At 59.4% G+C, this 26,889-nt stretch overlaps 1 protein-coding gene across 25 annotated transcripts in view; it reads left to right on the forward strand.

Annotated features, from left to right (window-relative positions):
- The window catches only part of TNK2 (tyrosine kinase non receptor 2), a 46,604-nt gene that overhangs the window by 9,687 nt on the left and 10,028 nt on the right, over nt 1–26,889 (forward strand). For 6 of the 25 annotated variants that reach the window (XM_038003135.2, XM_038003136.2, XM_038003144.2 and 3 more), the window contains exons 1-9: nt 7,898–8,000; nt 11,910–12,090; nt 13,756–13,826; nt 15,812–16,033; nt 17,682–17,834; nt 18,661–18,938; nt 20,936–21,062; nt 21,461–21,607; nt 21,706–21,800. In XM_038003135.2, the coding sequence (XP_037859063.1) occupies nt 7,923–8,000; nt 11,910–12,090; nt 13,756–13,826; nt 15,812–16,033; nt 17,682–17,834; nt 18,661–18,938; nt 20,936–21,062; nt 21,461–21,607; nt 21,706–21,800 (1,352 nt within the window). In that variant the 5' untranslated portion in view covers nt 7,898–7,922. Of the gene's footprint in view, nt 1–2,697; nt 3,244–4,487; nt 4,563–5,035; nt 5,193–7,897; nt 8,001–8,045; nt 11,476–11,909; nt 12,091–12,414; nt 12,546–13,755; nt 13,827–15,811; nt 16,034–17,681; nt 17,835–18,660; nt 18,939–20,935; nt 21,063–21,460; nt 21,608–21,705; nt 21,801–26,889 lie in introns of those variants that run through there. The other 19 variants (XM_038003143.2, XM_038003154.2, XM_038003148.2 and 16 more) reach the window with 11 other exon arrangements.

Genomic DNA, 26,889 nt, shown 5'->3' on the forward strand with positions numbered 1-26,889 from the left:
GACACTCCTTTTTGCACTGGAGTTGGAGGGGACGAAGCATAGCAGGGCCCTGTCTGGTGTGTCTGCCTCTGCTTCGGCGCTCTGCCCTCCCACCCTGTCACGTGCCTGTTCCCCTCCTCTCTCTCGGTGAGCTGGGATCCTGACAGACCCAGGCCCCCTTCCCATCGCCCTGTGTGGCAGCCCGCGCCCCAGCACCCGCTCCGCAGTCCAGTGAGAAGGCACCTTCCTTAAGACCAGTGTCAGGCTCTCCCTCTGCCTGAGGGGCTGCCTGAGTTGTCTCTGGTTCTGAGATGGCTTTGGGAGACTGAGTCGCTGGGTGCGTCTGGGGTCGGAGTGGCTGTGACGGCATTGACAGCCCTTTTCCCAGGAAGGTACTGGCTTCTCTGGATTAGAAATCATGCGGGAGGCAAAGCCAGGGCTGGGAGAGGGCAGCCAGGCTTGTTGCTGGCACCCACTGGAAAGCAGCCTGGCAGCAGCTCACGGGGAAGAAGCGGCCCCCTTTCTCCCGTGTTCTCACACAGACACACCCAGGGCTCCTGCCAGGTTCTCCCTTCGGGGCGACAGATGTGGAAAGATGGTTCCCTTACGATGGACAAACCACGACAGAGGTATACAAAGGGCTCCTTCAGCACAATTATGTGCTGATACAAAGAGTTATAGGAATAGTGACCCTTTAAGGATAGGAACATGATGGATAATTTAAACTTGTTAAAATTCTTGGCCAGGCATGGTGGCTCACGCCTGTAATCCCAGCACTGTGGGAGGCCGAGGTGGGTGGATCATGAGGTCAAGAGATCGAGACCATCCTGGCCAACATGATGAAACCCTGTCTCTACTAAAAACACAAAAATTAGCTGGGCGTGGTGGTGTGTGCCTGTAATCCCAGCTACTTAGGAGGCTGAGGCAGGAGAATCGCTTGAACTCAGGAGGTGGAGGTTGCAGTGAGCCGAGATCGTGCCCCTGCACTCAGCCTGGGCAACAGAACAAGAGTCTTTCTCAAAAAAAAAAAAAAAAAAAAAAAAAAAAAAAAAAAAAAAATTCCTTGTGGCTATTTTTTACATATATTATTGTGTAGTTTTACTACTCATGTTTCAAGCATCTCTCCAACAAAACAGCAGAGAGAACCATTTGGGGCTAGAAAATGGGAATTTACAGAGGAGATGGCATTGACTTGGGTCTTGAGGAGTTTGTGGGAGTTTATCATGTAGACAAAGAATAGAAGTGTCACAGACAAAAAATAGCTCAGACATTAAAATTGTTTTTGTTATTTATTTATTTATTGAGACGGAGTCTCTCTGTCACCCAGACTGGAATGCAGTGGCACAATCTTGGCTCACTGCAGCCTCCGCCTCCTGGGTTTAAGCGATTCTCCTGCCTCAGCCTCCCGAGTAGCTGGGATTACAGGTGCACACCACCATGCTCAGCTAATTTTTTTATTTTTTGGTAGAGACAGGGTTTCACCATGTTGGTCAGGCTGGTCTTGAACTCCTGACCTCAGGTGATCCGCCGGCCTCAGCCTCCCAAAGTGCTGGGATTACAGGCGTGAGCCACCGGGCCCAGCCGGAGACATTGAAATCAAAGGGCATCTGGACATAGTTCCTGGTGCCTGTCATCCCAGCTACTCAGGAGGCTGAGGTGGGAGGGTCACTTGAGCCAAGGAGTTCAAAGTTAAAATGAGCCATGGTCACACCACTGCACTCCAGCCTGGGCAACAGAACAAGACCCAGTCTCTTAAAAACAAAAAACAAGAACCCCAGAGTGTGTCTAGGGAAGGGCAAACACTTGGCTTGGCTGGGACATAGAGACATTTGAAGGGAATGCTAAGAGAGAGAGGTGGGGAAATCAGCGAGGAGTGGAGCCCAGAGGGCCTGTGTGCCAGCAGGGGATTGGGCTCTTGAGGACTTAGCGAAGGGCCTGCGTGCCAGCTGGGGAAGGACGGCAGGTCTGTGCCCAGACCACAGTAACAGTAGGCAGCCAGGTGCTGTGCTGGGAGTGCTACTCATCATCTCCTTGACTCTCCATGACAGTTGTACGAAGGAGATTGCGTTTATCCCCACTTTACAGATGTGGACACTGGAAACCGAGGCTCACAGGTTATTTGCTCAAAAGTTGCCCAACTAGAACAGGATGGAGTGAGGGTTTCAGCCCCCGTCTGCCTGACTCCGGATCTCACTGTTACTGTTGGGAGGAATTCTGAGGCCACCTGACTGGTGGACCTGGTGGAGAAGGTAGAGGAAGGAGGAGGAGTCGTGGTTGGGGGTCCGTGGTGGGGCGTGGTTTCTACCTTGGGTGGCTGGCGTTGGCTTGCGATGTCTTCAGCAGGATACAGGAGCGCAGCAGCAGAGTTGAAGGGCTGATGCGGAGCCCAGTTTGGACGTGCAGTGTGTGGCGCCTGTGCAGCCTCCTGGCGGAGCTGCCCTGTAAGTGTCTGGAAATGTGGGTCTGGAGCCACAGGAACTCAGGAATGGAGGCAGCACATGGTGGTAACAGGAGCCCCTGGAGGCGGAGGTGGCCCCAGGAAGCAGAGCATCGGTGGAGAATATAAGGAAACATGAGTTCAAAAGTCTTAGGAAATCCCAGCAGTTAAGAAGCAGGGGGTGGGGCGGGAAGGCGCGGTGGCTCGTGCCTGTAATCCCAGCACTTTGAGAGACCAAGGCTGGCAGAATGCTTGAGCCCAGGAGTTTGAGACCAACCTGGGCAACATGATGAAACCTCATCGCTACAAAAACTACAGAAATTAGCCGGGTGTCATAGTGCACGCCTGTAATCCCAGCTACTCAGGAGATGGAGGGCAGGAGGATTGCTTGAGCTTGGGAGGCAGAGGTTGCAGTGAACCAAGATCACACACCACTGCACTCCAGTCTGGGGGCAGAGTGAGACCCCATCTCAAACAAACAAACAAAAAACACGTGGGGGAGAAGAGGCTTCAGGGCTGGACCATGGGCCTAGCACCGCCAGCAGACACAGCCTTGCCTGCCCTCAGGACCGCAGCTGCCAGGCTCCCTGGGAGGGAGTGGGCCTCCGTGTTCTGGAGATGGAGAGAGTATGGACAGTCACGGTGTGTGTCTGAATCACTCCCTTTTCTTCTTTGGGCCCTGGCCAGCCTCCTCCCCAGACCAGTGTGATGTCAGGCCCAGCTGACCTGAAGGTGCGGGGTTGCCTGGTGCAGCTCCCTCTGGGATGAGGTTCTGAGGGCACCCAGCCTGGCCTCGGGCCAGAAGCTTGGGCTCTGCGCACAGAGGGGTGAGTTAAGGCTGACTAAACTTGGTGGGGCTGACATGTGGCAGCAAGATAATCCTCTGGCCTGCGGAGGAGCTGTAAGCCCCCGTCTCCTCTTCAGTGTTCTTTTTTCCTTCAGGGCCTGGAGAAGAGGGAGGTGGAGGTGAGAGAGGGCCAGCTGGGAGGTAGGGTTGGCCTCTATTCCTGAGAATACGGTAGATTGTTTTGGAAAAATCCTCTTGGCCGGAAATTGCCTGTCATGTCTGCGCCGTGGTGTGGATTTGTCACTTCGCATGCAGTTGGAGAGGCTGGAGAGGGGAATGGACAGCGGAGCTGGGCTGGTTTCCAGCCTCTTGTTTCCGTTAGCTCTGCAGAGTGGAGATGTAAAGGGACAAGTGAAGAGCAGGGGAGTGTACAGGGGGCGGGGGGGGATTCTCGACATCCTAGAGGTAGTTTGGAGCCTGTGGATGTCTTACAATAGGATGGTACTAGGACGCAAGAGATGTCGGGGGAGGTGAGGCAGGGAGAAAGCGGGAAAGGGCAGTGGTTTGGATCAGATCCTTTATCCAGCCAGGGCAAGAAGGGAGCGGCCTGGTATTTTCTGCCTTGCCTTCTACAACCTCCCGGCTTTGGGGTCTTGCTGCTACTCCCAAGACTAGTGTGTGCCTGTAGCTGCAGGCAGATGCCGAGGAGCTTCTGTACAGCATAGAACCAGGCGTCCGGGGCCTCGCCGGCAGAGTCATCCACCTACCCTGCTGTGCTCGGGCTGGGGAAGGGCCTGTGTGAGGAGACGGGGCCCTGGGGGAGCCTCACCTAGTGGCCTTCCAGGGTCTGGCCCAGCCTTGACTGCATCAGTCTCTCCTCTGCCCCAACCCAGGGAGGTGCCCTGAGCTCAGCCCTAAATACCCGGTACTAACGAGTCAGTGGCTGCTTCAGATGCCACCGGAATGAGAAGTGATGCCTTGGGCCCCAGGGGAGAGGAAGAGCTTCTGCCCTGGGACTTCCTGTGCCGGCGATGGCCTCGTGCCAGGGCTGGGCGCGGCACCCCCGCGTGGGCCCGTGTTGGGGCGGCTTTTCAGCGGGAGTCCGGGCCCTCGTGTCCCTGCTCTGAAGTCAGGGAGGCAGCGCGGTCCTCGGCCGGCCCAGCGCAGAGCGTTGCGGGAGGGGCGCGGGAGGGGGGGGGGGCGCGCTGTGGGAGGGGGCGTGGGGGGGGCGCGTTGCGGGGGGGGGGGTGCGCTGGCTCGGCCGCGGGGGCGGGGCGGGGCGGGGCGGGGCGTGGCCTGCGCGGAGGCGGCGCTGGGAGGCGCGGAGCGGGCGGAGCGCGGGGCCGAGCCGCGGGGCAGGTGGGCGCCGGCAGGCTGGGGGCGGGTGGGCTGCAGGCCCCGGCATGTCTAGGGGGAGAGTCTCAGGTGGAGTCGGACGGAGGCCTCTGCCGTGGGCTTCTGAGATGGCCCCTTGTGAATACCGGAGACTCGTGAATCCCCAGGGCCGCAGTCGGTGGCTCCGGGGCCCTGGAGGCGGCCGAGGGTGGAGTGGAGCCGGTTCCGCGGCCGGCGGAGGCAGAGCCCCAGTTCGGTGGGGTCAGCCCGGGGCTGGCACAGCTGGTCCACGGAGAGGGGGGGCAGCGCCGCGGAGAGGAGGGACGGAGCTGGGACGGGCTGCGGGGGGAATGGCCGCAGGCCCGCGGAGGAGGGGCGACCACCCGGTGGCGGATGAGGCTGTGGGGGGCGGGGGCCACAGGCTGGGGCCTCCCCCGGGCTGAGACGCGGTAGCGGCCCTGCGCTCCTTCTGGAGGATGCTCGAAGCCCGGCCCCCCAGGACGCAGGGCAGTGACGCTGCGGGGCGCTGCGGGGCGCTGCGGGGCGGGGGCTGCGGGCACTGCTGCTCTCCCTGACCGCAGTCACCGGGGTTCGGGCTCCATGGGGGAGAGAGCTGCTTACCAGCGCCTGGCGGGGGGCGAGGAGGGACCGCAGGTAATGGGAAGGCCAGAGGGCAGCCCGATACCTGGGCGCAGACCCCTCGGTCTGCTGTGAGCCGGCCCGGCCCTGCCTCTGCGGCAGCCTCGGGAGTGGGGGTGTCCGCTCCCGGGCCAGGGCACACAGGGCGGAGTGTGGGTGTGGGTGTGGCGGGGCGACAGTGATGCTGGCATCTGTCTCCGTGTGCACGGGTCCCCTGGGACCCCAAAAAGCTGCCCGTTGGGCTTTCTTCTATGCCCCGAGGGAGTCCAGGAAGCACTGCTGGGACTGGGGTTCAGCCCGTTAGGAACGGAGTCTGTACGTCCTGGACGTTCCCGTTTACCGGCCTTTTGAATATGAATGTCAAGCCGGATGTGCTTGGTTGCTTCTGAAAACACGGTCACTATTGATGGACGAGGCAGCTTCCCTCCCCTTTGGAGAGAAGGCGCTTCCTCCCGCGGCCGGCGGAGGGCAGCAGCCCACAGGAGAAAGGGGGCCTCGGCAGGAGCGTTGGGGCTTAAGGTCGGGCATTTTCCTGGGCGAGGAGAAAGGGGGCCAGGCCGGGCGCGGTGGCTCACGCCTGTCATCCCAGCACTTTGCGAGGCCGAGGCGGGCAGATCACCTGAGTCCAGGACGCTGAGATCAGGAGTTCGAGACCAGCCTGGCCAACACGGCGGAAAAAAAAAAAATTAACTGGGCGTGGTGGCAGGTGCCTGTAATCCCAGCTACTGGGGAGGCTGAGGCAGGTCAATCACTTGAACCCAGGATGGCGCCACTGCACTCCAGCCTGGGCGACAGAGCAAGACTCTCAAAAAGGGGGAGGGGGGACAGTCAAAGTATGACCCCACATACTTTGCTTCTTCCCGCATCTGGATTACTGGTCCAGTTACAGGTCTTGTTCTTACGGGGCATCCAAGGAAGGGAGGGTCAGGCATGGCGTTCTGGTCACTTTGAGGCACATATTTCTGGGGACAGCTACAGTGTTTAGCCATTCTGATCCAGCAGACTCATTTTGAAGTAGAGGGAATAACGCTGCTTAAATTCTTCCCCAGTCCCTGGTCCCCAGTCCCTGGGTCTCCTTCCAGGTGTGTTTGGTGCTTCTCTGATGCAAGGGCATAGTCAGCCAAGGTTTGGGAAAAAGTCAGCTCCAGTGTATCATAGGCCTGACCTTGTCCATCTGACCTCAGCCCCCACTCAGTGCACACCTGCCATCTCCACAAGCTTTGTGGGGTGGATGGCAGCGGGATGAGGAAGAGGGACTGAAGCTGGGGGTGTCCTCCTCCCTGCCTCCTGGAGTTAGACCAGGAAATGGCTGTCCCTTTCGGCATCATTAGGGAGGCCAAGTGCTGGGAGAGGCCCTGGGAAGGGAGCCTGGGATGCTGATCCCCAAAGCCCTGTTCCTCAGCTGCCCACCCCTCCAGCCAGCTGGGGCTTCTTGAGCTGGTGGCCAGCTGGACAGGGACAAGAGAGCAGTGTGCAAGAAACAGGGCTCCCTAGGCATGGCTCAGCAGGGAGGGGGATGCCTGGGGAGCTGGAGAGGGCTTCCTGCAGCTGTCAGGTGCGTCTGGGGGCCGTGGCGAGGGGGGTGTAAGAGCAGCTGGCACCCTTCGAGGAGGGCCAGGGACAGTATTTGTCAGTTCTGGAGACATGGGGGCCCCACAGGGGCTTGATGGAGCGTCTCTAGCCCCTTACTCTGAGGCTGTGGTCTGTGTCCGGGGTGTTACACAGGAGACATCCTACAGCTTTGGGGTGGGGGCATCCTATCAGGAGTCTCAGGGCATGTTTGTTTGTTTTGAGGGGGTTTGGGAGCTTGGCCACCTGGTCTGGGTAGGAGGCACCCTGGGTGTTTGGGCGGCAGACAAGGCAACCCTGGGGGAGGGGGTGGGGATCCTCACCCCACCCTACCCTTGCTCTTGGCCGGGCTGCCCCACTCTGGCAGGCTGCCGGCCTCCTATTTCCGTCGGGCACCAGGGTAACAGGGCCACATTAGGGTCTGAGCCAGGAGACACCCAGCCAAGGCTGGGACTGGGGGGTGGGGGAGGGTCTCTAAAGACTCATCTGCAGGGCCCAGCAGAGCCTCTGGGGCCCAAGCCTCCCACTCAGGCTGTGCTAGTCCCCACATCCCCACACAAGCCCGTGTGGGGGTCCACAACCCTGCTTTGTACAAGCTGTTTGAGTCACATAGCCCCAACCCCCCCAAAGTCCCAGGAGTTGTCTGCGACTGTGAGGGCTGGGGTAGAAGCCAGAGACAGGAGCCTTGTGTATGGGGAGGCAGGGGGGCCAGCGCGGGTGGCTGGGAGGAAGAGTCCCCCCCATTCCTGCTGCCCTCTTGGCAGTGATTCAGAAAGGTCCTTTTTCGGCCAGTGTCAGAGCTGCTCAGCTGGGGGGGGAGGGAGGGAGGGAGGGAGGCAGGAGGGAGGGCAGGCAGGCAGTCGGGTGGGGAAGCTGGGGAGTAGGGCTGGACTGTTACCACTGCCCTGGAGGGAAGACAGAAACAGGACAGAGGATCCCGGCTGCAGCCGGCGTGAGGAAAGCTCCTCCGCTCCCTGCCAGACTGGCCAGCTGTGGAAACCCAGCCGGGCTTGCAGCAGAGCACAGGGGCCCAGCCCGTTCTTCCGCATTTCCCACCCCTGGTGTGGGATTTGGGGGGCTCCTGGGCGGAGTGTGAAGCTCATAGCTGAGGCCCCTGCTCACCCGCTTCCTGGGCCGGATCCCCAGTGACTGTTCTGGGGGTCCTGCTCCGTGGAGATGCCGGCGGCACGTCGGTTCCCTGGCCTGGAGCTCTCCTTCCCTCTCCTGGCCAGACTGCGGCGACGGCTGTACACAGTGAGTGGGGTGCAGGGGTTGGACTGCTGGGGACTGTTGGGGCTCCTCACACCAGCAGTTGACTGAGAGGCAGACAGCAGGACTGGGAGCGGCTGAGGGACCCCGCCAGTGAGGGCTCGGCAGGGGGTCCGGGCCAAGTGGCCTCCCCTGTGGCTGCTGCGTTCATTCTGGTTGGCCTGTGTGTTTGCACGCCAGCCACGGAGTAATGACGGACACAGGTGTGCAGACTCTGCGAGGTGCTGGGGGCCAGGCCCGTGCAGAATTGGAGAGTGTTTGAACTCCAGATGAGCTGCAGCCATGCCCTGTGCTGTGCGAAGAACCTTGGGCTGGGGGGGACTTAGAGGGGAGGCGGACCCCTGCAGAGTCACCCTGGACTGAGACCCTGACTGCTTCCCTCTGGGATGCCGGAGTTCCTTCCCGTCCTCCCACACGCATCCCCGGTGCAGAGCGGCGCTGGTCCTGGTCCGGGAGCGCGGAGGGGAGTGCACGGCTGAGCAGACGTGTGTCAGCTGGTGGTTCAGGGAGAGGGAACAGGCCGGGCTGTGCTTTCTGAAGAGCTTCAGGGGAGGGGCCTCTGGGTCTCCTCCAGCCCTGACCACCCAGGGCATGGCTTTGAGCTGTTTTCAGGAGCCTGGAGGAGGGGCCTGGATCCTTGGGAGTTGGTGGTGGGAGGAAGAAGAGGGGGCCTGGAGACTGCCTGCCCTGCGGGAGACTGGGATCCCCCATCCTGAGGCTGAGCCCTGGAGGGGATGGGGTCACTTTGCCCCAGGGACAGGGCAGCATTGGCCGGGCCGTGGCCGGGCGGAGGGGGCTGCTGCCCAGGCCAGTGCCTCCCAGTGCACCTCTGGACTGGCTTCTGGAAAGCACCGGCACCTGGTCCTCTTAAACCCCACGTCCCTTTTTTTGTAAACAGATGATTCTGTTGAGGATAAATTAATTAATACAGCTTAATACTTAGAACTGTTTCTCGTATATAGTAAGTGCGGTTGAAGTGTTGGATATTAATTTAGTTTAGTTTAGTTTGAGATGGAGTTTTGCTCTTGTTGTCCAGGCTGGAGTGCAATGGCACAGTCTTGGCTCACCACAGCCCCTGCCTCCCAGGTTCAAGTGATTCTCCTGCCTCGACCTCCCGAGTAGCTGGGATTACAGGCACGCGCCACCACACCTGGCTAGTTTTGTGTTTTTAGTAGAAACTGGGTTTCTCCGTGTTGGTCGGGCTGATTTTGAACTCAGGTGATCTGCCTGCCTCAGCCTCTCTAAGTGCCAGGATTACAAGTGTGAGCCACCGCGCTCAGCCTAGATGTTATTTTAATTGTTACTCGTCTTAAATAAAATGAATAGAAATATGTAACCTGTTATGTTAACCTGTTAACCTGCGTACAGTGAAACAATACAGTGGGAACTGTAGTGTAAAGAGACATAAGAAGAAGCTAATTATAACATATTTTATGTATCTTAATACATTAGTAATCTAGACAATGTAATGAGGAGTCCGCTCCTGAGACCTCAGGCAGAAACACCGTGAAGGCAGCATCTGCAAGTGCTGACCAAGAGACGAGTTTTGAAATAATGAGAGAGGGTTGCCTTCACTGACATTTTTGCAAATAGTGGACTTCTGCTATGTTCTGAATAAAGCAAAGTCCATTTTCCCTTAAGTTTACGCAGTAGTTTCATTCCAGGAAAATTCATTTTGTATTAAAACCGTAAGGCCAGGAGCGGTGGCTCACACCGGTAATCCCACCACTTTGGGAGGCCAAGGCAGGTGGATCACTTGAAGTCGGGAGTTCAAGACCAGCCTGGCAAACATGAAGGAACCCTGTCTCTACTAAAAATACACAAATTAGCCGGGTGAGGTGGCAGGTGCCTGTAATCCCAGCTTCTCGGGAGACTGAGGCGAGAGAATTGCCTGAACCCCGGAGGCACAGTTTGCAGTGAGCCAAGATGGCATCATTGTACTCCAGCCTGAGTGACAGAGTGAGGTCGTGTCTCAAAAAAAAAAAAAAAAAAAACGGTAAAAGTACTTTCTTGTTTATACATAAAGTGGGATTAGATTCTAGATTTTCATGATCATAAACACCTTCATGAATTGAGTTGTGTGGGATTTGGGACAGTGCGAGAATGTCCTATGCATTGCAGGCCAGCTCAGGTTCTTGTCCCCCAACCACCCTCAAATGTCATGACAATCAAAAGTGTCCCGTAGGGGTCTGCGCAGCCCTCGTGAGAACCATCCAGTAAAGGGTTACGGCTTTAAGTTCGGAAACCACCCGGCCGGCCCAGCTGCCTGGCCCAGTCGCCATGAGGGAAGAGCCAGGACTTGAACTGAGCGTTTCTCATTCCCCTTTGTTACTCTTTGTACTTCCCTGAGCTGCCTGAGAAAGTCGGAACTGGCACTGTGTTGGCAGGGCCACTGGGAACTGTGGGGGCAGGAGGCTCACGCTGGGCCCGGGCTGTGTGTGCCTGCTTCTCCGAGTGCTGCTCACTGTGATGGGAGCTGGGGAGGAGGCCACCGCTGAGTTGGGGAGGGGGATGGCTTGGTCCCCAGCCGGGCAGCTGGCCTTTTTTCTCTTGCCTGTTTGCCTCTTTGGGGATTGAGCATGGGTCAGGGGCTAGCCTGGCCACGCCCTCGGCTCTGAACGACCTTCCTCAGTCAGGGGTGGGTTTGCTGTACGGTGACAGAGCTTCCTCAGACGGGTGGGTTTGCTGTGCGGTGACAGATCTTCCTCAGACAGGGGTGGGTTTGCTGTGCAGTGGATCGCTTGCTTAGCTTTGAAGTTTCCACCAGCTGCTTTATCTGGGCCCAGGAGAGTGTAGGTTAGTGGTCACTCACCTGCCCATTGGCTGATTGCGGCCTGCAGTGTGCTTTGGCTGGCACGTTGTGTGCGTGTGCTTGCATTTCAGATTTGAACTATTCAGCATTGTTAAAAAGTCAGGAGAAAGACGAGTATTAAGTGAAATCAGGGAACAGAATGGTATGGTTAATGCGTGGATATCTGTGTAGGGACGACAGAGTCTGAAGGGTCCGCAGAAGACGTCACTGGCAGCTCCTGGGAAGCTGGTGGCCGTGCAGTTGTGGGGGGAATGAGATTCGTGGGTCTGTGTGCCTTCTGAATATTTACCATGTGCAGATATTATCTTTTCCAAACAAACTTTAATGGTGAGATTTCACACGTAACTTCAGATTTCTTTTATTTCTTGAAGAAATGGAAAGCTTTGACAACACTGGGTCACAGTCTCTTGTGACAACCATTGGTGGGATCTGAGTTCCCTGTTGACAGGGGTGTCCGCAAGCCCGCTCCAGGCCCCACCCCTCCCTCTTGTCTTCTGCTTGCCGTGGCCCTGTGGGCACTTGGGTGGTGGCCCATGGAGTGGTCTTTGGATTGTTAGGAGAGGCTGGGTGGTCAGGCATTGGGAGGAGCTTAGCTCAGAGCTCGTCTGGCCCTGAGAGTTTTCTCCGTCACATCTGAGGAGCCCATAGGTGGGTCTCAGGGCACACTGCACCCTGCAGATACTTTTATCACACGTTAGGGGTAAGAACACCTCGATGTTCCCAGAGAGACCATTGTTAGTTTTTAAAAGGTTTTCAAGGGCTTTTGACCCCTGGAGACTTAGAGCGGGGGAGGAACGTGAGCACAGACGGGTGATCTGGGTCGTTCAGCCACGGATCACAGATTTCTCCTGACTGCAGGCCGGGGCTGTGTCTCTGCCGCCCTCGCTGTGCCCTGTGGCTGGCAGGAATGGGGTACGTGGGTCCAGGAGGCTCTCAGTAGCTCCTGTTGGGAGTTAGAAGGTGGTGTGAGCCCTTCCAGGTGGCAGTGTAGTGGGATGAAGGTGAGCCCAGGTCACTCGGGCAGGCCCCCTGTTGTCCCCCGCCACGACCCTTGTCCCTGAGCCACTCTTCCCTCCCCACAGAGGCTGGGAGGCGGCAGCATGCAGCCGGAGGAGGGCACAGGCTGGCTGCTGGAGCTGCTGTCCGAGGTGCAGCTGCAACAGTACTTCCTGCGGCTCCGAGATGACCTCAATGTCACCCGCCTGTCCCACTTTGAGTACGTCAAGAATGAGGACCTGGAGAAGATTGGCATGGGCCGGCCTGGTAGGTGGGATGCTGACTTGACTTGTCTTACCCCTGACCGTTTACATCCTCTGTCCTCAGGACCACTGACTGCATGGGTGGCAGCTGAGAACTCTGTCCCAGAGCCTGAGGCGGCGCGGGCTGAGGACTGTGTCTGTCCCAGAGCCTGAGGCGGCGCGGGCTGAGGACTGTGTCTGTCCCAGGGCCCTGAGGCGGCGCGGGCTGAGGACTGTGTCTGTCCCAGGGCCCTGAGGCGGCGCGGGCTGAGGACTGTGTCTGTCCCAGGGCCCTGAGGCGGCGCGGGCTGAGGACTGTGTCTGTCCCAGGGCCCTGAGGCGGCGCGGGCTGAGGACTGTGTCTGTCCCAGGGCCCTGAGGCGGCGCGGGCTGAGGACTGTGTCTGTCGCAGAGCCTGAGGCGGCGCGGGCTGAGGACTGTGTCTGTCCCAGAGCCTGAGGCGGCGCAGGAAGGACATCAGTAGGTGTTGATGTGTGATGAGAACAGTTGGCAGTTGTAAAGGTGAATTAGAGTTTGAGGAGAGTGAGGCCTTCCGAAAGCCGGCTACACAGGAGTCACTCCATGCCCCGTTCTGTTTGTTCTTACATAGAGAGTATGTCCTTGATCGCCTCTCCTTCATAAGCATCAAATTGAGTCTGTTCTCATCATTCTGAACACGGGGTGGTGGGGGGTCCACGTCCAGAGATCCGTAGGGAGAACGGTAACTCTCAGATGGTTTGCTGATTCCCGCTAGCGCGCTCTTTCTGTTTCATACGCACATGCATATACGCACGTGCACATACATGCGCACACACACATAAGCATGCACACACGCACACATGCACACACACACAAGCATGCACACATGCACACACACAAGCATGCACACGCACACACATGCACAAACACGTACACATGTGCACGTGCGCACAGGACACAGATGCACGCACGCACATATATGCATGCACACTCGCACACATGCACACGCACACATGCATACACACACAAGCATGCACACACGCATGCATGCACACGCACGCACAAGCATGCACACACGCATGCATGCACACGCACGCACAAGCATGCACACGCATGCACACATGCACAAACACATGCACGCACACACACGCACATGCACAGACGCACACACGTGCACAAACAGGTTTGCTCTGATTTGAGCTCAACCCTTCGTATTCTTCCTAAAAGTGGGGGTTGTGGCATCTAAAAGTCGTGATGTTCTTCATAGAACGTTAGAAACGTATTAGGGCATTCAAGTTAAAATAGCTTAATAGGTAGTCATGTGCTGAGTTAGACACTGACTTATGCTACTTTTGGCCTGGATAGTTGGTGTCTGATGCCAGTAGCATAACAAAATTTTATGGAGGGAAGAAAACCTCAACATTGAGAAAATTCTGTTCATTACCTTGATTTTTTCCTGAGAACTGGGAGAAGCCCACCACTTCAAGTTTTTGGTTAAACACCTTCACCCAGTTTGAGAGCCAGTGCCGGGAAGTGGAGTGCAGAGACCGTCTGGTCAGTTGAAGCTCCCGGTTAGTTGGGGTTGATTTCATTGGTATCATTGTGCTGAGTGGTGTCCAGTGGCAGACTCGCCCGCGAGGGGACCATAGGCAGCAGCCTCTCTCGGGTTTGAGCTGCCTTCACAGCGCTGTGTTCCCCACCCTCCCTGCAGGCCAGCGGCGGCTGTGGGAGGCTGTGAAGAGGAGGAAGGCCTTGTGCAAACGCAAGTCGTGGATGAGTAAGGTGGGTGAGGAGGTGGAAGGGTGGCAGCCTCGAATGCCCCCTACTGCTTCCAGTCCTGGGAACCTTCCCCAACTCCCCAGCAGGTCGAATCTCGCCATTCCGCCGGCACTTTGTACAGAACCCCTGCATCCAGGGTCTTATCGGGCAGGGCACTTGTAGAGCTGCCGGGCTAAGTGTCTGTCTCCGCCAGATATGGACACGCAGGCAGCCTGTGTGTGGTGAGGCCTTCACAGCCCCTCTCAGCGCCTGGAACAGGAGCTCACTGACAAGTGTGTGCCTTAACTTAGCCCTGCTGTGTCTGAGCGATGGGGCCAGTGTCCAGCGTGGGGCGGTGGACCTGTCTGGACCCAGAACATCTTCACTTGGCTTCCCTCCTCCCCGACCCTCTGTAATCTCTGTGTTTCTCTGGTCATCTGTCCCTGCTGACAGCTTCCTTCCCCACAGCCTGTCCCCACCTCTCCCCACACCTTGTCCTAATTTGGGTCTGTGGTGTAGTGAGTCCCTGGTCTGACTCAGTGGAACTCTGCCCATTGTCTGGAAGACAATGAGAGAGGAAGTGAGCCAGCCGTGGCCTTTCCTCCCCACTCTGGCCTCAGGGCTGGGGTGGGGGGTGGGCAGGGCCCAACAGCTGGAGTGGGATTGGGCAGCAGAGATTTTCCTGGCTGCAATCCGGCAAAGGGGCTGTCTCTTGGGATCCTGTGGCTTTTTCTGGGAACACCCGGTCCTGGTCCTTGGCCCGGGTTTTAGGGAAGGATGAGTAGTGTCAGGCTGGTGGAGGCCGGAGAAGAGAGTGGCGTGGTTTGCCGAGATTTAGGGGTGCCGAGATTTAGGGGTGCTGAGATTTAGGGGTCTTGGATCTGCCACTGGCTCTTGATAGGTCCCTGGGCAGTCAGTGGGCTCCCGATTGTCATCTTTCGTCGTGTCTTCAGTGAAGTGATGCCGGGCCCACTGCCAAGCTCATCTCCCAGGGCTGTGGGAGGCACCAGAGATAATGACTGTAAAGGGTCTTGTAACCTGAACGTTGCTTGCAAACATAAGGAATTCTAGTTACTGTGAGGAAGCACAGAGGCCAGAAGAGGCCCTCAGATTTGAGGCACCCTAGCCCGAATGGATAAGACTCCACCAGCTTTAGGGATGTGAGACCCAAACTGGCAAGAATCTGCAGCCTGGAGCCTAGGCTGTGGGTGCCTCGGTGGAGGCTGCCAAGTCAGACCGATGTGGCCAGCTTTGACCCTCATGGCCTCCTTTCTTCTGTCCCTTGACCTTTGGCCCCCTCCCTGTCCAGTCTGGCCTCAGAGTCTCCTCCACTCTTCCTTCTGTCTCAGCCCTCCGCTCTAGTCGCCCCTCCAGAAACCCAGCTGTCTTCCCAGGCCCCTCCCCAGTTAAGGACTAGCTTCATCTGAACCACACACATACTCACGGTTCAACCTCAGACTAAAATTATCCTCTCCCCTGGGCAGGATGAAGGGCAGCCGACTCCCTAGTGAGGGTGGAGACAGACAGCACCAAATGGTCAGGCCAGAGAAGGGGCCAGGGCTAAAAATGGACAAGGAGGTGTTTGTGGAGGCCCCTGCGGCTCCTGCACCATCTACATGAGTTAGGGCTGGAGTCTGCTGGGCGGCCGGTGCAGGAAGGGAGGGTGGGGCAGGACTGGGAGGAGACTCAGACCTTGGGTGGGCAGTGCTGGGAGGGCCCTGGACTCTCCCTGTCCGCACAGCTGGGTGTGGGGCCACTGCAGCCACAGGCTGATGCCTGTTGGTCTTTTTCTGGCACCCACCTTGAGGCCAGCGTCAGGCTTTGAGTTCTGTATTTGGGGTGTGCCTGGACGGAGTGCAGCCCTCCAGCCAGGCTGCCCCACTGGCAGTTTGGCAAAGCCAGGACTTATCTGGAAGCTGAGCCAGGCATCACCAGGTGGACCCAGGAGGGTGGGACTGAGTGATCCTGGGGTGTTGGATTCCATCTGGCCCCCGGCTGCCCTCAAACAGGTGTTCAGTGGAAAGCGACTGGAGGCTGAGTTCCCCCCTCATCACTCTCAGAGCACCTTCCGGAAGACCTCGCCTGCCCCTGGGGGCCCAGCAGGGGAGGGGCCCCTGCAGAGCCTCACCTGCCTCATTGGGGAGAAGGACCTGCGCCTCCTGGAGAAGCTGGGCGATGGCTCCTTTGGCGTGGTGCGCAGGGGCGAGTGGGACGCGCCCTCAGGGAAGACGGTGAGCTCTGTGTCCTGCCGGCGCAGCAGAGGCGTGGGACCCGAGGCTGGCAGTGGCTCTTCTGCCCCCAACTGGCATGTGAATGGGACTGGGGACGCGTCACAACAGGATTTTTGGGTTTTTATTTTTTTGAGACAGAGTCTCGCTCTGTTGCCCAGGCTGGAGTGTAATGGGCACGATCTCGGCTCCCTGCAACCTCTGCCTTTTGGGTTCAAGCGATCCTCCTGCCTCAGCCTCCTGAGTAGCTGGGATTACAGGTGTGCACCACCACGCCCAGCTAGTTTTTGTCTTTTTAGTAGAGATAGGGTTTCACCATGTTGGCCAGGATGGTCTTGAACTTCTGACCTCAGGTGATCCGCCCACCTTAGCCTCCCGAAGTGCTAGGATTACAGGTGTGAGCCACCACGCCCAGCCCATGCTCAGGTTTAACTAAGCACATTTATTATTTCAACTGTAAAAATAATTTACTTATTATAAAAGTTTGGAAACTATTTGAAAAACAAGAAAAAAAAATCGCCTATAATCGCACCACTAAGAGGAAGCAGAGTTGGCATTTCTGCCTCTTCCTCCTACTTTAGGTATTTTGTCGGATTTAGTTAAGATACAAATTCTGGATACAGCTTTTAAAATCTTGTTCTTCCTGGCATTGCATTTAACATTTTCCCCTCAGGGGTAACATGTGTGCACCACAGCATACAGTTCTGGTGTGACTGTTTCCTATGCGGAAGCCATGTCCTTACTGCCCAGGTCACGTCCGGTGCATTCCTGGCACCTCAGAGGGCTCCTCATGCCCTGTCCACTCAGTGCGCCTGCGCCCTTCTCCCGGGGACGCCGCCGTCCACTCAGTGCGCCCTTCTCCCGGGGAAGCCGCTGTCCACTCAGTGCGCCCTTCTCCCAAGGAAGCCGCTGTCCACTCAGTGCGCCCTTCTCCCGAGGAAGCCGCTGTCCACTCAGTGCGCCTGCGCCCTTCTCCCGAGGAAGCCGCTGTCACTGAGCCCTTCTCTCGAGGAAGCCGCTGTCACTGAGCCCTTCTCCCGGGAAAGCCGCTGTGCCGACTTCTAGCTCCACATATTTGTTTTTGGCATTACATTTAAAGCATTTTCCTTCTACAGCAAAAGAACTTTTAATACTCCATTTTATGACCAGCCTGAGCAACATGGAGAAACCCTGTCTCTACTAAAAATACAAAATTAACCAGGCATGGTGGTGCCTGCCTGTAATCCCAGCTACTCAGGAGGCTGAGGCAGGAGAATCACTTGAATTCGGGAGGTGGAGATTGCAGTGAGCTGAGATCATGTCACTGCACTCCAGCCTGCATCTCAAAAAAAAAAAAAAATTCATTTTATAACATTTGAATATTCTCTCATCATACTGGTTATCTCTTACTTTTTGGTTGGTATTTAAGCCCAGCATTCCCTCAGGAAGGGGAGGCATGGCCGACGATGGCTCCTGAGGGCCAGCCCTCTGCCCTTCTGCAGCCAGGCCTCCTGTAGAGCATGTAAGCCCAGGCACTGGTGACGTGCTTACCCACCCAGATGAGCAGCTCGGAGGCGGAGATTGTTGAGCCAAGTTGGAGGGCAGAGCAGGTTGGCTCCGTGTGTCCGGGACCTGGCAGGTCCTGAGTCCTTGCACATCCCGCTGTGGACAGGTGAGTGTGGCTGTGAAGTGCCTGAAGCCCGACGTCCTGAGCCAGCCAGAAGCCATGGACGACTTCATCCGGGAGGTCAACGCCATGCACTCGCTCGACCACCGAAACCTCATCCGCCTCTACGGGGTGGTGCTCACGCCGCCCATGAAGATGGTGAGTGCTGTGGGCAGGAGCGGGCGGCAGGGAGAGGGCTCTGGTCCCAGATGTGTGGTGCAGTTACTCTCTCTGTCCTGAGGTCAGAGGCGCCCTAGATCCTACTTTGGTCCCCCCACCTGATGGAGTAAAGGGGTTCACAAGGGCCCAGCCTGGTCCAGGCTGTGTCTGCTGTGGTCGGGTCCGGGGCTGCCTCTGGATTTGCTGGTGCTCAGTGTCAGAGAGTTACTCCTATGGGAGGGGCTGGCTATTGAGTTTAATTTGGGGAATTTATGTTTTATTTATTTATTTATTTTGAGACAGAGTCTCGCTTTGTTGCCCAGGCTGGAGTGCACTGGCACGATCTCAGCTCACTGCAACCTCCACTTCCTGGGCTCAAGCGATTTTCCTGCCTCAGCCTCCCGAGTAGCTGGGAGTACAGCTGTGCGCTACTACGCCTGGCTAATTTTTGTATTTTTAGTAGAGAAGGGCGTTTCACCATGTTGGCCAGGCTGGTCTCAAACTCCTGACCTCAAATGATCCACCCGCCTCAGCCTCCCAAAGTGCTGGGATTACAGGCGTGAGCCACCAGGCCTGGCCAAGTTTTGGAATTTCTAGCCATTGCCTCTTTGAGCTCCTTCTCTCTGGGTATCAGTTTCCTACATTGTCTCGAGGGAGAGGCCTGAGAAACTGCAGGACTCCTAGAGGTCCCCAGACAGCAGGCCAGGAAGGAGTGTGCAGCCTGCTTCGGGAAAGCCTTCAGGAAGGGGGCTGGGGGCCCAGCGTGGGCTGCGGAGAAGGGGCAGGGTCCTCCAGCTCATTCCTCCTGCCTCCTCCGCGGCCTCAGGTGACAGAGCTGGCACCTCTGGGATCGCTGTTGGACCGGCTACGTAAGCACCAGGGCCACTTCCTCCTGGGGACTCTGAGTCGCTACGCTGTGCAGGTGGCTGAGGGCATGGGCTACCTGGAGTCCAAGCGCTTTATTCACCGTGACCTGGCTGCCCGCAATCTACTGTTGGCTACTCGAGACCTGGTCAAGATCGGGGACTTTGGGCTGATGCGAGCACTACCTCAGAATGACGACCATTACGTCATGCAGGAACATCGCAAGGTGCCCTTCGCCTGGTGAGGGGCGGGTGCTGCCAGCTCACAGAGTCCCTGCAGACCCCGGCCTCAGAGTTCTGGGGCTTTCTTGACCCACCACAGCCCCTGGTTTTGCTTGGGCCTGTCCTTGTCTGTTCTAAGCCTGGGGTGCCCTCCTTTGCGCCCATTCACTCACCATCTAGGAATTCTTGAGGGCCCGCATGCCAGGATCTGGGTGCTGGAAAGCACAGGGATAGATGCTGTGGGGCTCACCGAGGGGCATTGCCGGGTGGGGTGTTACAGGGATAGATGCTGTGGGGCTCACCGAGGGGCATTGCCGGGTGGGGTGTTACAGGGATAGATGCTGTGGGGCTCACCGAGGGGCATTGCCGGGTGGGGTGTTACAGGGATAGATGCTGTGGGGCTCACCGAGGGGCATTGCCGGGTGGGGTGTTACAGGGATAGATGCTGTGGGGCTCACCGAGGGGCATTGCCGGGTGGGGTGTTACAGGGATAGATGCTGTGGGGCTCACCGAGGGGCATTGCCGGGTGGGGTGTTACAGGGATAGATGCTGTGGGGCTCACCGAGGGGCATTGCCGGGTGGGGTGTTACAGGGATAGATGCTGTGGGGCTCACCGAGGGGCGTTGCCGGGTGGGGTGTTACAGGGATAGATGCTGTGGGGCTCACCGAGGGGCGTTGCCGGGTGGGGTGTTACAGGGATAGATGCTGTGGGGCTCACCGAGGGGCGTTGCTGGGTGGGGTGTTACAGGGATAGATGCCGTGGCCTCACCAGGGGGCATTGCTGGGTGGGGTGTTAACAGAGATAAATGCCGTGGCCTCACCCAAGGGGCATTGCTCGGTAGGGTGTTCAAAGGCTTCCTGAAATGTCAGGGGAAGTTTGCCAGGGAAAGACTCGTTGGTAAGCATGTTGTAGGTAGAGCTAGCGGTAGACAGGCCCAGGCCGCAGCAGGCCCTGTAGATGGGCCAGGGCTGCTCACCTGTGCACTGGGGGTGGTACTTGCCCTGGCCCCTCTGTGGGCTTATCCTCTGCTGAGACCATTGTGGTCCTCTGGTGCGAGAAGCACCCAAAGGACTGTGATCTGCCTGCTTTGAGGTGGGAAGGGTTATTCCAGTTCTGCTTGCCCGAGCGGTGACTGTGGGCAACCCTACGATCCAGAACGCATGGTCATCTTAAGGAGCAGCTGGCTTTACCCCTAGGGTGAGCATAGGTCTTAGATTATGCCTGTCGTCCTGCAGTAATTTATAGCAGCGTCTTTTGTATTCAGGCATCCTGGTTTGCGTGGTAATGTATTAATACAGTTGTCTTTAAACAACACGATGAAGGGGGCGGGTTATTGTTCTCTCTTCACCGATGAGGATAATGAGCCTTAGAGATCTCGAGAGACTTTCCTGGCCCCATCCCCTTTGAGGGGCAGGGCTCACTCTGGTTCCCTGTCTAGGTGCCACCCTCCTCTCTGCACCTCAGCCCACACCGGGATGTCTGTTTCTAACCTCACCACAGTGGCACTTCCCCCTCACCTGGGGGGTGCCCAGAACAAATGTATTCGGGTGAAGCCAGTATGACTGTTTCTACCCATTTTGGTTCTTCCCCAGGCCCTATCTGAATTTCCCACCCACTCCTTCCTGCCGAAGGACCCAAATCCCAGGATCCCGCCCCAAATCTGGGAATTGTCATCCTCCCACCACAGTCCGAAAACAGCCAGTGATCTTCTCTGCCTGCCCTGTCCTAGAGCCTCTGACCTCCTTCATTTCCCTGCTTCTCTGGCTGGGAAACTTCCCCTCCTCTTCCCACGCCAGGCTGCAGTGAGGAAGAGACCTGGGCTTAGATGATTTTCCTCAAGTCTGTGCACCGTGTAGTCAAGGAGTCCTGCCCACTTCACACAGCGCCCCCAGACCCACTGTTGAACGTGGCACGGGGTCACAACAAGTGTTCGCTGAATGAGGGTTTTAAGTCCCCCAGGGCGGACGCAAGTAGGGTGTTTGAGAGGGCTTCTCTTTGACCCCTGCCTCTGCCAGGTGTGCCCCCGAGAGCCTGAAGACACGCACCTTCTCCCATGCCAGCGACACCTGGATGTTCGGGGTGACGCTGTGGGAAATGTTCACCTATGGCCAGGAGCCCTGGATCGGCCTCAATGGCAGTCAGGTGGGGGCTGGGAGATGGGCCCCCATAGGGCTGGTGGGGTGAGTTCCATTCCCAGCTTGCAGCCTGGCCCTGCTGGAACTGCCTCTCACCCATGGACTCCCTCCTCCACGCCCCGTATCTGTATGGCCTCAGGGAGAGCCCAGCAAAGAGACGGGGAGGGAAAAGCTGGGACCTGCCCTCCTCTTCTAGCCCTTGCCACATCCACTCACTCCGAGGCCCCAGACCTGGGAAGAAGGGTCTAGGGCTCTGGAGAGGGCCCCTCCCGGGCAGGCAGATCCCTTCTGTGGAGGCCAGGCACGGCAGCAGCTGCTGCAGCTGTGGATAGGCCGGAGGGAAGGCGGGAAGTGAAGGGCTGGGTGCTCTGTTTGTCTTCAAACTCTGCACCTCCTCACCTTCAGATCCTGCATAAGATCGACAAGGAGGGGGAGCGGCTGCCCCGGCCTGAGGACTGTCCCCAGGACATCTACAACGTCATGGTCCAGTGCTGGGCTCACAAGCCAGAGGACAGACCCACATTTGTGGCCCTGCGGGACTTCCTGCTGGAGGTGAGGGACAGGTCAGCCCAGGAGAGCTGGGGTGTCCAAGCGGAGGGGCTACCCAGGCGTCAGTCCCAGAGCTGGCAGTGACCTTTCTCTTCCCCCAGGCCCAGCCTACGGACATGCGGGCCCTTCAGGACTTTGAGGAGCCAGACAAACTGCACATCCAGATGAATGACGTCATCACCGTCATCGAGGGAAGGTACAGAGTGCAGGGCTGGGCCCGCCCTGGGATCGCTTGAAGGGCACAGGTCAGAGGGGCCTGTGGACAGATCTCTTTGGCCTCCAAGATTCCCTTGGCCACACACAGGCTGGTGGTTGGGCCTGAACCCTGCAGTGTGAGGGGAGGACAGGCCTGCCTCCGTCTCCCTAGTGCCTTTTCCTGCCCAGCTTCTCTCCACCACCCTTTCCCACTGGGCTCCAGCCCTGGCTCTGTGGTTGGGCCAGGCTGCCTTTATGGAGGGGTAGGGAGTGGCCTGGCCTGGCCTGGGTCGCAGCAGAGCTCTGGACTCCCGTGCTTCCTCCTCTGCTCCTCCCTGGCACAGGGCCTCAACCTTCCACCTGGCTGCCTTTCAGTAGCTGAAGCAGCCCAGCCTGCCCTCTTGCCAGCTTTCCATCCTTCCTGCTGAGCCCACTGCACGCTCCCAGGCCTGCCTCCAGCCTCTGGGCCTCTCTTCCCATCTCCCCTTGGGGAGACCCTCTCCGTACCTAACCCTCCTCCCACAGCCTCTCCAGAGCCCCCGTCTTCCACCCGAGCCCCCACAGTTCTAGCACCTGCCCTGAGGCCCCACCCACTGCTGACCCTGCCTTCTGCTGGCTGATCCCCAGGGCGTCTGAGGAACTGGTGGGGGCAGGGCAGGTGTGAGGTGCCTTTGAGGCAGCGGGGAGTGTTGAGGACCAGGAAGAGGAGTGAAGTGGAGGAAATTCCCTGTACTCTCAGCTCCTGTGACTCAGGCCAGGCAAGGAGGGGGTGCGGCTGCTTCCCACGAAGCCTCTTCCACCTACACTGCAGGTTTTAGGGGTCTGCAGCCTTCGGTGCAATCCTGTGCCTCTTGGGGGCATAGGGAGGAGACCTGGGGGGACTGCGTGGAGTGTGACCCGCACCACGGTGGCCCCGACACCCCGAGCCTTCCCAGGCCCGGCTCCCTCACCTTTGGGCCCAGGGTCCGGGAACAGGAATGACATACTGAGACTGCAGGGCCTGTGGCTGGGGGTGTTATTCTGGCGAAGAAAGCAGAAGGTTCTAGAAAGAGAGGCTTGGAGACAGGAGGCACACTGTCTGCAGGTTTGGCGTGGAGGGGTCAGGGATGGGATTGCAAGCGTGGCGCTCCGGGGAGCATTCTGGAAATAGGAAGATTAAGTGTGGGGGTCCCCTGGAGGTACCTGGCAGGGCCTCCAGCCCAAAGTCAAGCCCCACGTCCATGTCTACCTCCATGAGCCAGAGAACCGTTGGCCTGGCCCCTCTTGTGCTGCCGCCAGAGCCCCAGATCTTTACCGCCCGCTTCCCTTGCTCTCAGCAGGAGCCTGTGTGCCTGCCAGTGTCCCCAGGGGTGACTCGGAGTGGCCTGTGTTTGGGGCGTGTGTCTCTGGAGCTGGTGCTTTAGGTCACTGACGGGGCAAGGCGGGCAGCGGGAGGGGCCGGGAGCGGCTGCTCCCGGGAGGATTGTGGGTGTGCCCTGCCCTGCCCTCCCGTCGAAGGCTCCTGTTAGCCCCAGCCGCTGGTTCCCTGTGGCTGCTGCTGGGGGCTCCTTCCCCAGGGCCACCAGCCCCGGCTTGGACCACAGCACCTGCCCTCCGTGCCTGAAGCTGCTCAGGAGGTGGGAGGTGAGGGGCAGGCGGCCACGGCAGCCGGTGAGGCTTGGGATCGGGCCTGGGTGTCAGTGGTGGCAGAGCTTGACTCTGCCCCTTGTTTTCTCAGTCCCAGAATATCTCCATGTTTGTGTGGCTGCCTCCGTCTCCATGTCTCCGGGCAGATGCTCTGTCTGTCTTTGGGCCTGGCTTTGCACATGTGGGTCTCTGTGTTTGGGCCTCCCTCCTAGCCTGGCCTTCTCTTCGCAGTGACTTCCCACTTGCTGTGTCCAGCGTTTGTTTCCTGGTGTGGAGTCGGGGAGGCCACCTGCCCCAGCTCTGAGTCTAGGCTCAGTCCTTCTCAGGGTCCTAGGCTGTGGGCAGAGGGAAGACACCGAGGTGTTTCGTGCTCTGTCTAGATTTGGAGACACAGTTGATGGCCGGTCCTTTCTGGGGGCTCATTTGGAGGAAGGGATGGCTGGCAGCACTTCTGTTCCGCATACAGAGCGGGTGTTGGGATCCGTTGCGGGTCCTTGGCCTGGTCTGGCCCTGGAGCCTCGGCTTCCTGTTGGGGGTGGGAGCCAGGCATCCTGGTTATCCCTCCAGGCCTGGGCGCCTGGTACCCCCAGAGAGAAGAGCAGGCGGGCGTTGTGAACAGAATGTCCGGCATTGGTTGAGCCATTTCTGGACTACCTCCGGCCAGGACGGGAACACGGTGCTGAGATTTCCAGAGCTGGGGTAGCCTTAGGCAGTTCTCAGCACCCGGCCTCTGTTTTCCATCTTGTCTACCCCAGAGACGCTGACCAGAGGCCCAGGGGCAGCAGGAGGTAGAAGGTTCACGCCAGAGGTGTTGGGCCCTTTGCCTGCTTCCCCAGGAAGTCCGCATCTGCCCCTGCTTCAGTCACTGCCCGGTGGCAGCCCTGGCCCTCCCATGGCCGCAGGGAGTCTGGCCTGTTGGTGGCAGGAGAGAGAGGGCGCAGACAGGGTGGGTCTGGAGGGAAGGGCTGGCCTCAGTCCCCTCTGGGCTGCTGGTGCCTCGGCCACACTGAGCCTCACACGGGTGCGTGTGGGCTGTGAGAAGCGACACTGGTCCTCTTGGGGGAGAAGCTGCCTGGGAATGTGCTTGGGTGCGATCCTGAGGGGTGTTTCTTGCACACATTCTCTGCCGTCTTACTCTCCTTCCCCCAGGAGCAAGCATGTTTTCTGGAGTGTCAGGACTCCCAGCAGCCGTGGGGGTTCTTGCCTGGCCACGCCTGCGCTAAGGGAGGTGTCTCCTTTCCCTCGCACGAGTGGGTCCCAGAGGAGGCTTGTGTGCCAGGAGCTGGGCAGTGCTGGTGGAAGGGAAAGGCCAGAGGGAGTGGCCTCCTGCCTTGGGCGCCAGTCCTGCTGCTCTGAGCGAGGTCTCCGTCTCCGCCTCAGCTGCATTTTCACCTGGTTAACGAGCGCCCCTGAAGAGGTGGAGACCAGAGTCCAGCAGTCCAGCGTCTGGCCCAGGGCCGCCACCAGGGAACCCGTGGGTGTAGCAGGAGAGCCGCAGCCGGGCTGGTGCCGGGGTTCCTCCCCTGCGGCCGCCGCCGGAGGCTGTGTGTGCCTGTGCTGGGGAGCCGTGGCTCTGCTCCTTCCAGTAGCCCTATTTTTCGGATGGGACTTGTCCCTTCCCGGGTGTTGTCCTCTCTCCTTCCTTCCCACCCTGCAGGCAGGGTGGGAATCACAGGGTGGCTGTGTGTGGTGGGGCCGGGCCAGTGGCCCTGTGTATGGGAGGCTGGGCAGGGGGAGCTTCCTGCCTGCCCGCGCCCCCCGCCCTCCCTGCACCTCCCCATGCCTCCCCACGCCTCCCCACGCACCCCCAGGCCCCCAACCTCCCTGCGCCCCCCCCCAGCCTCCACGTGCCTCCCCGCGACCCCCCCAGGCCCCCAACTTCCCTGCGCCTCTCCCACCGTGCCTCCAGGCGCCCCCCCTCCACGCGCCGCCCCCCGCACCTCCACGTGCCCCCCCGCGTCCCCCCGGGCCCCCAACCTCCCTGAGCCTCCCCCCTGCGCCTCCACTCGCCCCCCTCCACGCACCCGCCCCCCACGCCTCCCTGCGCCCCCCAGACCCTCAACCTCCCTGCGCCTCCACCACGCGCCGCCCCCCGCGCCTCCACGTGCCTCCCGGCACCAACCCCCTACCCCCAACCTCCCTGCGCCTCCCCACCTCGCGCCTCCAGATGCCTCCCCGTGCCCCCCCCGCCCCCCAACCTCCCTGAGCCTCCCCCCGCCCCTCCACTCGCCCCCCTCCATGCACCCACCCCCTGCGCCTCCCCGCCCCCCCACCTTCAACCTCCCTGCGCCCCCACCACGCGCCGCCCCCCGAGCCCTCTGCCTCCCTGCGCCCCCTCCCGTGCCTCCATGTACTCCCCGCCTCCACTTGCCCCCCCCCGCACCTCCACGCGTCCCCCCAGGCCCCCAACCTCCCTGTGCCTCCCCCCAACTCCTCCACGCGCCCCCCCTCCTGCCCCTCCATGCACCCGCGGCCTCCACGAGCTTCCCTGGGCCCCGGCCTCCCGGCCTCTCCTCACCCCCCCCCCACCCCCCCCCCCACCCCCCCGCGGACTGTGGTGCTCTGGGGTTTGACTTTGGTCTCTGGGATGGGCTGTTCCCGGAGTCGAGCCGCTCCAGCCAGGCCTGGTCACCTCACAAGGCTGTGGGTCTGGGTGCCCACGCGTCGCTGCCTTCTCCATCCTCTCTCCCGGGCCTGACTGTGTTTCAGAGGAGCCCTTCCTCAGGCTTTGGCCCTGGGACAGGTGACGCGGGGGTTGGTGGGGAGGGTGTGTAGTGTGGTGCCACACGTGTCCACCCCAGCTGCACGGGACTGTCACCGCCCCCCCTGCGCAGACTCTGCCCATGGCATCACTTATGAGCAAGTCCAGCATGGAGGCGGGAGCCTCACAGCCTGTCAGAGCCTTGGGGTGTCAGGAGTGTCTTGCGGGAGCCCTGTGCTTCCTGGCATGCCTTCCCTACCGCTGCCCCTGCCCTGGCCCCGGCTTAGGCCGCAGCAGCAGAGGTTTCATGTCTGAGGTCAGAGGGGACTGAGGTCAGAGGGGACTGACGTCACAGGGACTGAGGTCAGAGGGGACTGAGGTCAGGGGGGACTGAGGTCAGGGGGGGACTGAGGTCAGGGGGGACTGAGGTCAGAGGGGGACTGAGGTCAGAGGGGGACTGAGGTCGGGGGGGACTGACGTCAGGGGGGACTGAGGTCAGAGGGGGACTGAGGTCAGAGGGGGACTGAGGTCGGGGGGGACTGAGGTCGGGGGGGACTGAGGTCAGAGGGGGACTGAGGTCAGAGGGGGACTGAGGTCGGGGGGGACTGAGGTCGGGGGGGACTGAGGTCAGAGGGGGACTGAGGTCAGAGGGGGACTGAGGTCGGGGGGGACTGACGGTCAGAGGGGACTGAGGTCGGGGGGGACTGAGGTCATGGGGGACTGAGGTCAGAGGGGACTGAGGTCGGGGGGACTGAGGTCAGAG

Source organism: Chlorocebus sabaeus, chromosome 15 (assembly GCF_047675955.1).
Source record: "Chlorocebus sabaeus isolate Y175 chromosome 15, mChlSab1.0.hap1, whole genome shotgun sequence".
Classification (NCBI taxonomy): Eukaryota; Metazoa; Chordata; class Mammalia; order Primates; family Cercopithecidae; genus Chlorocebus; species Chlorocebus sabaeus.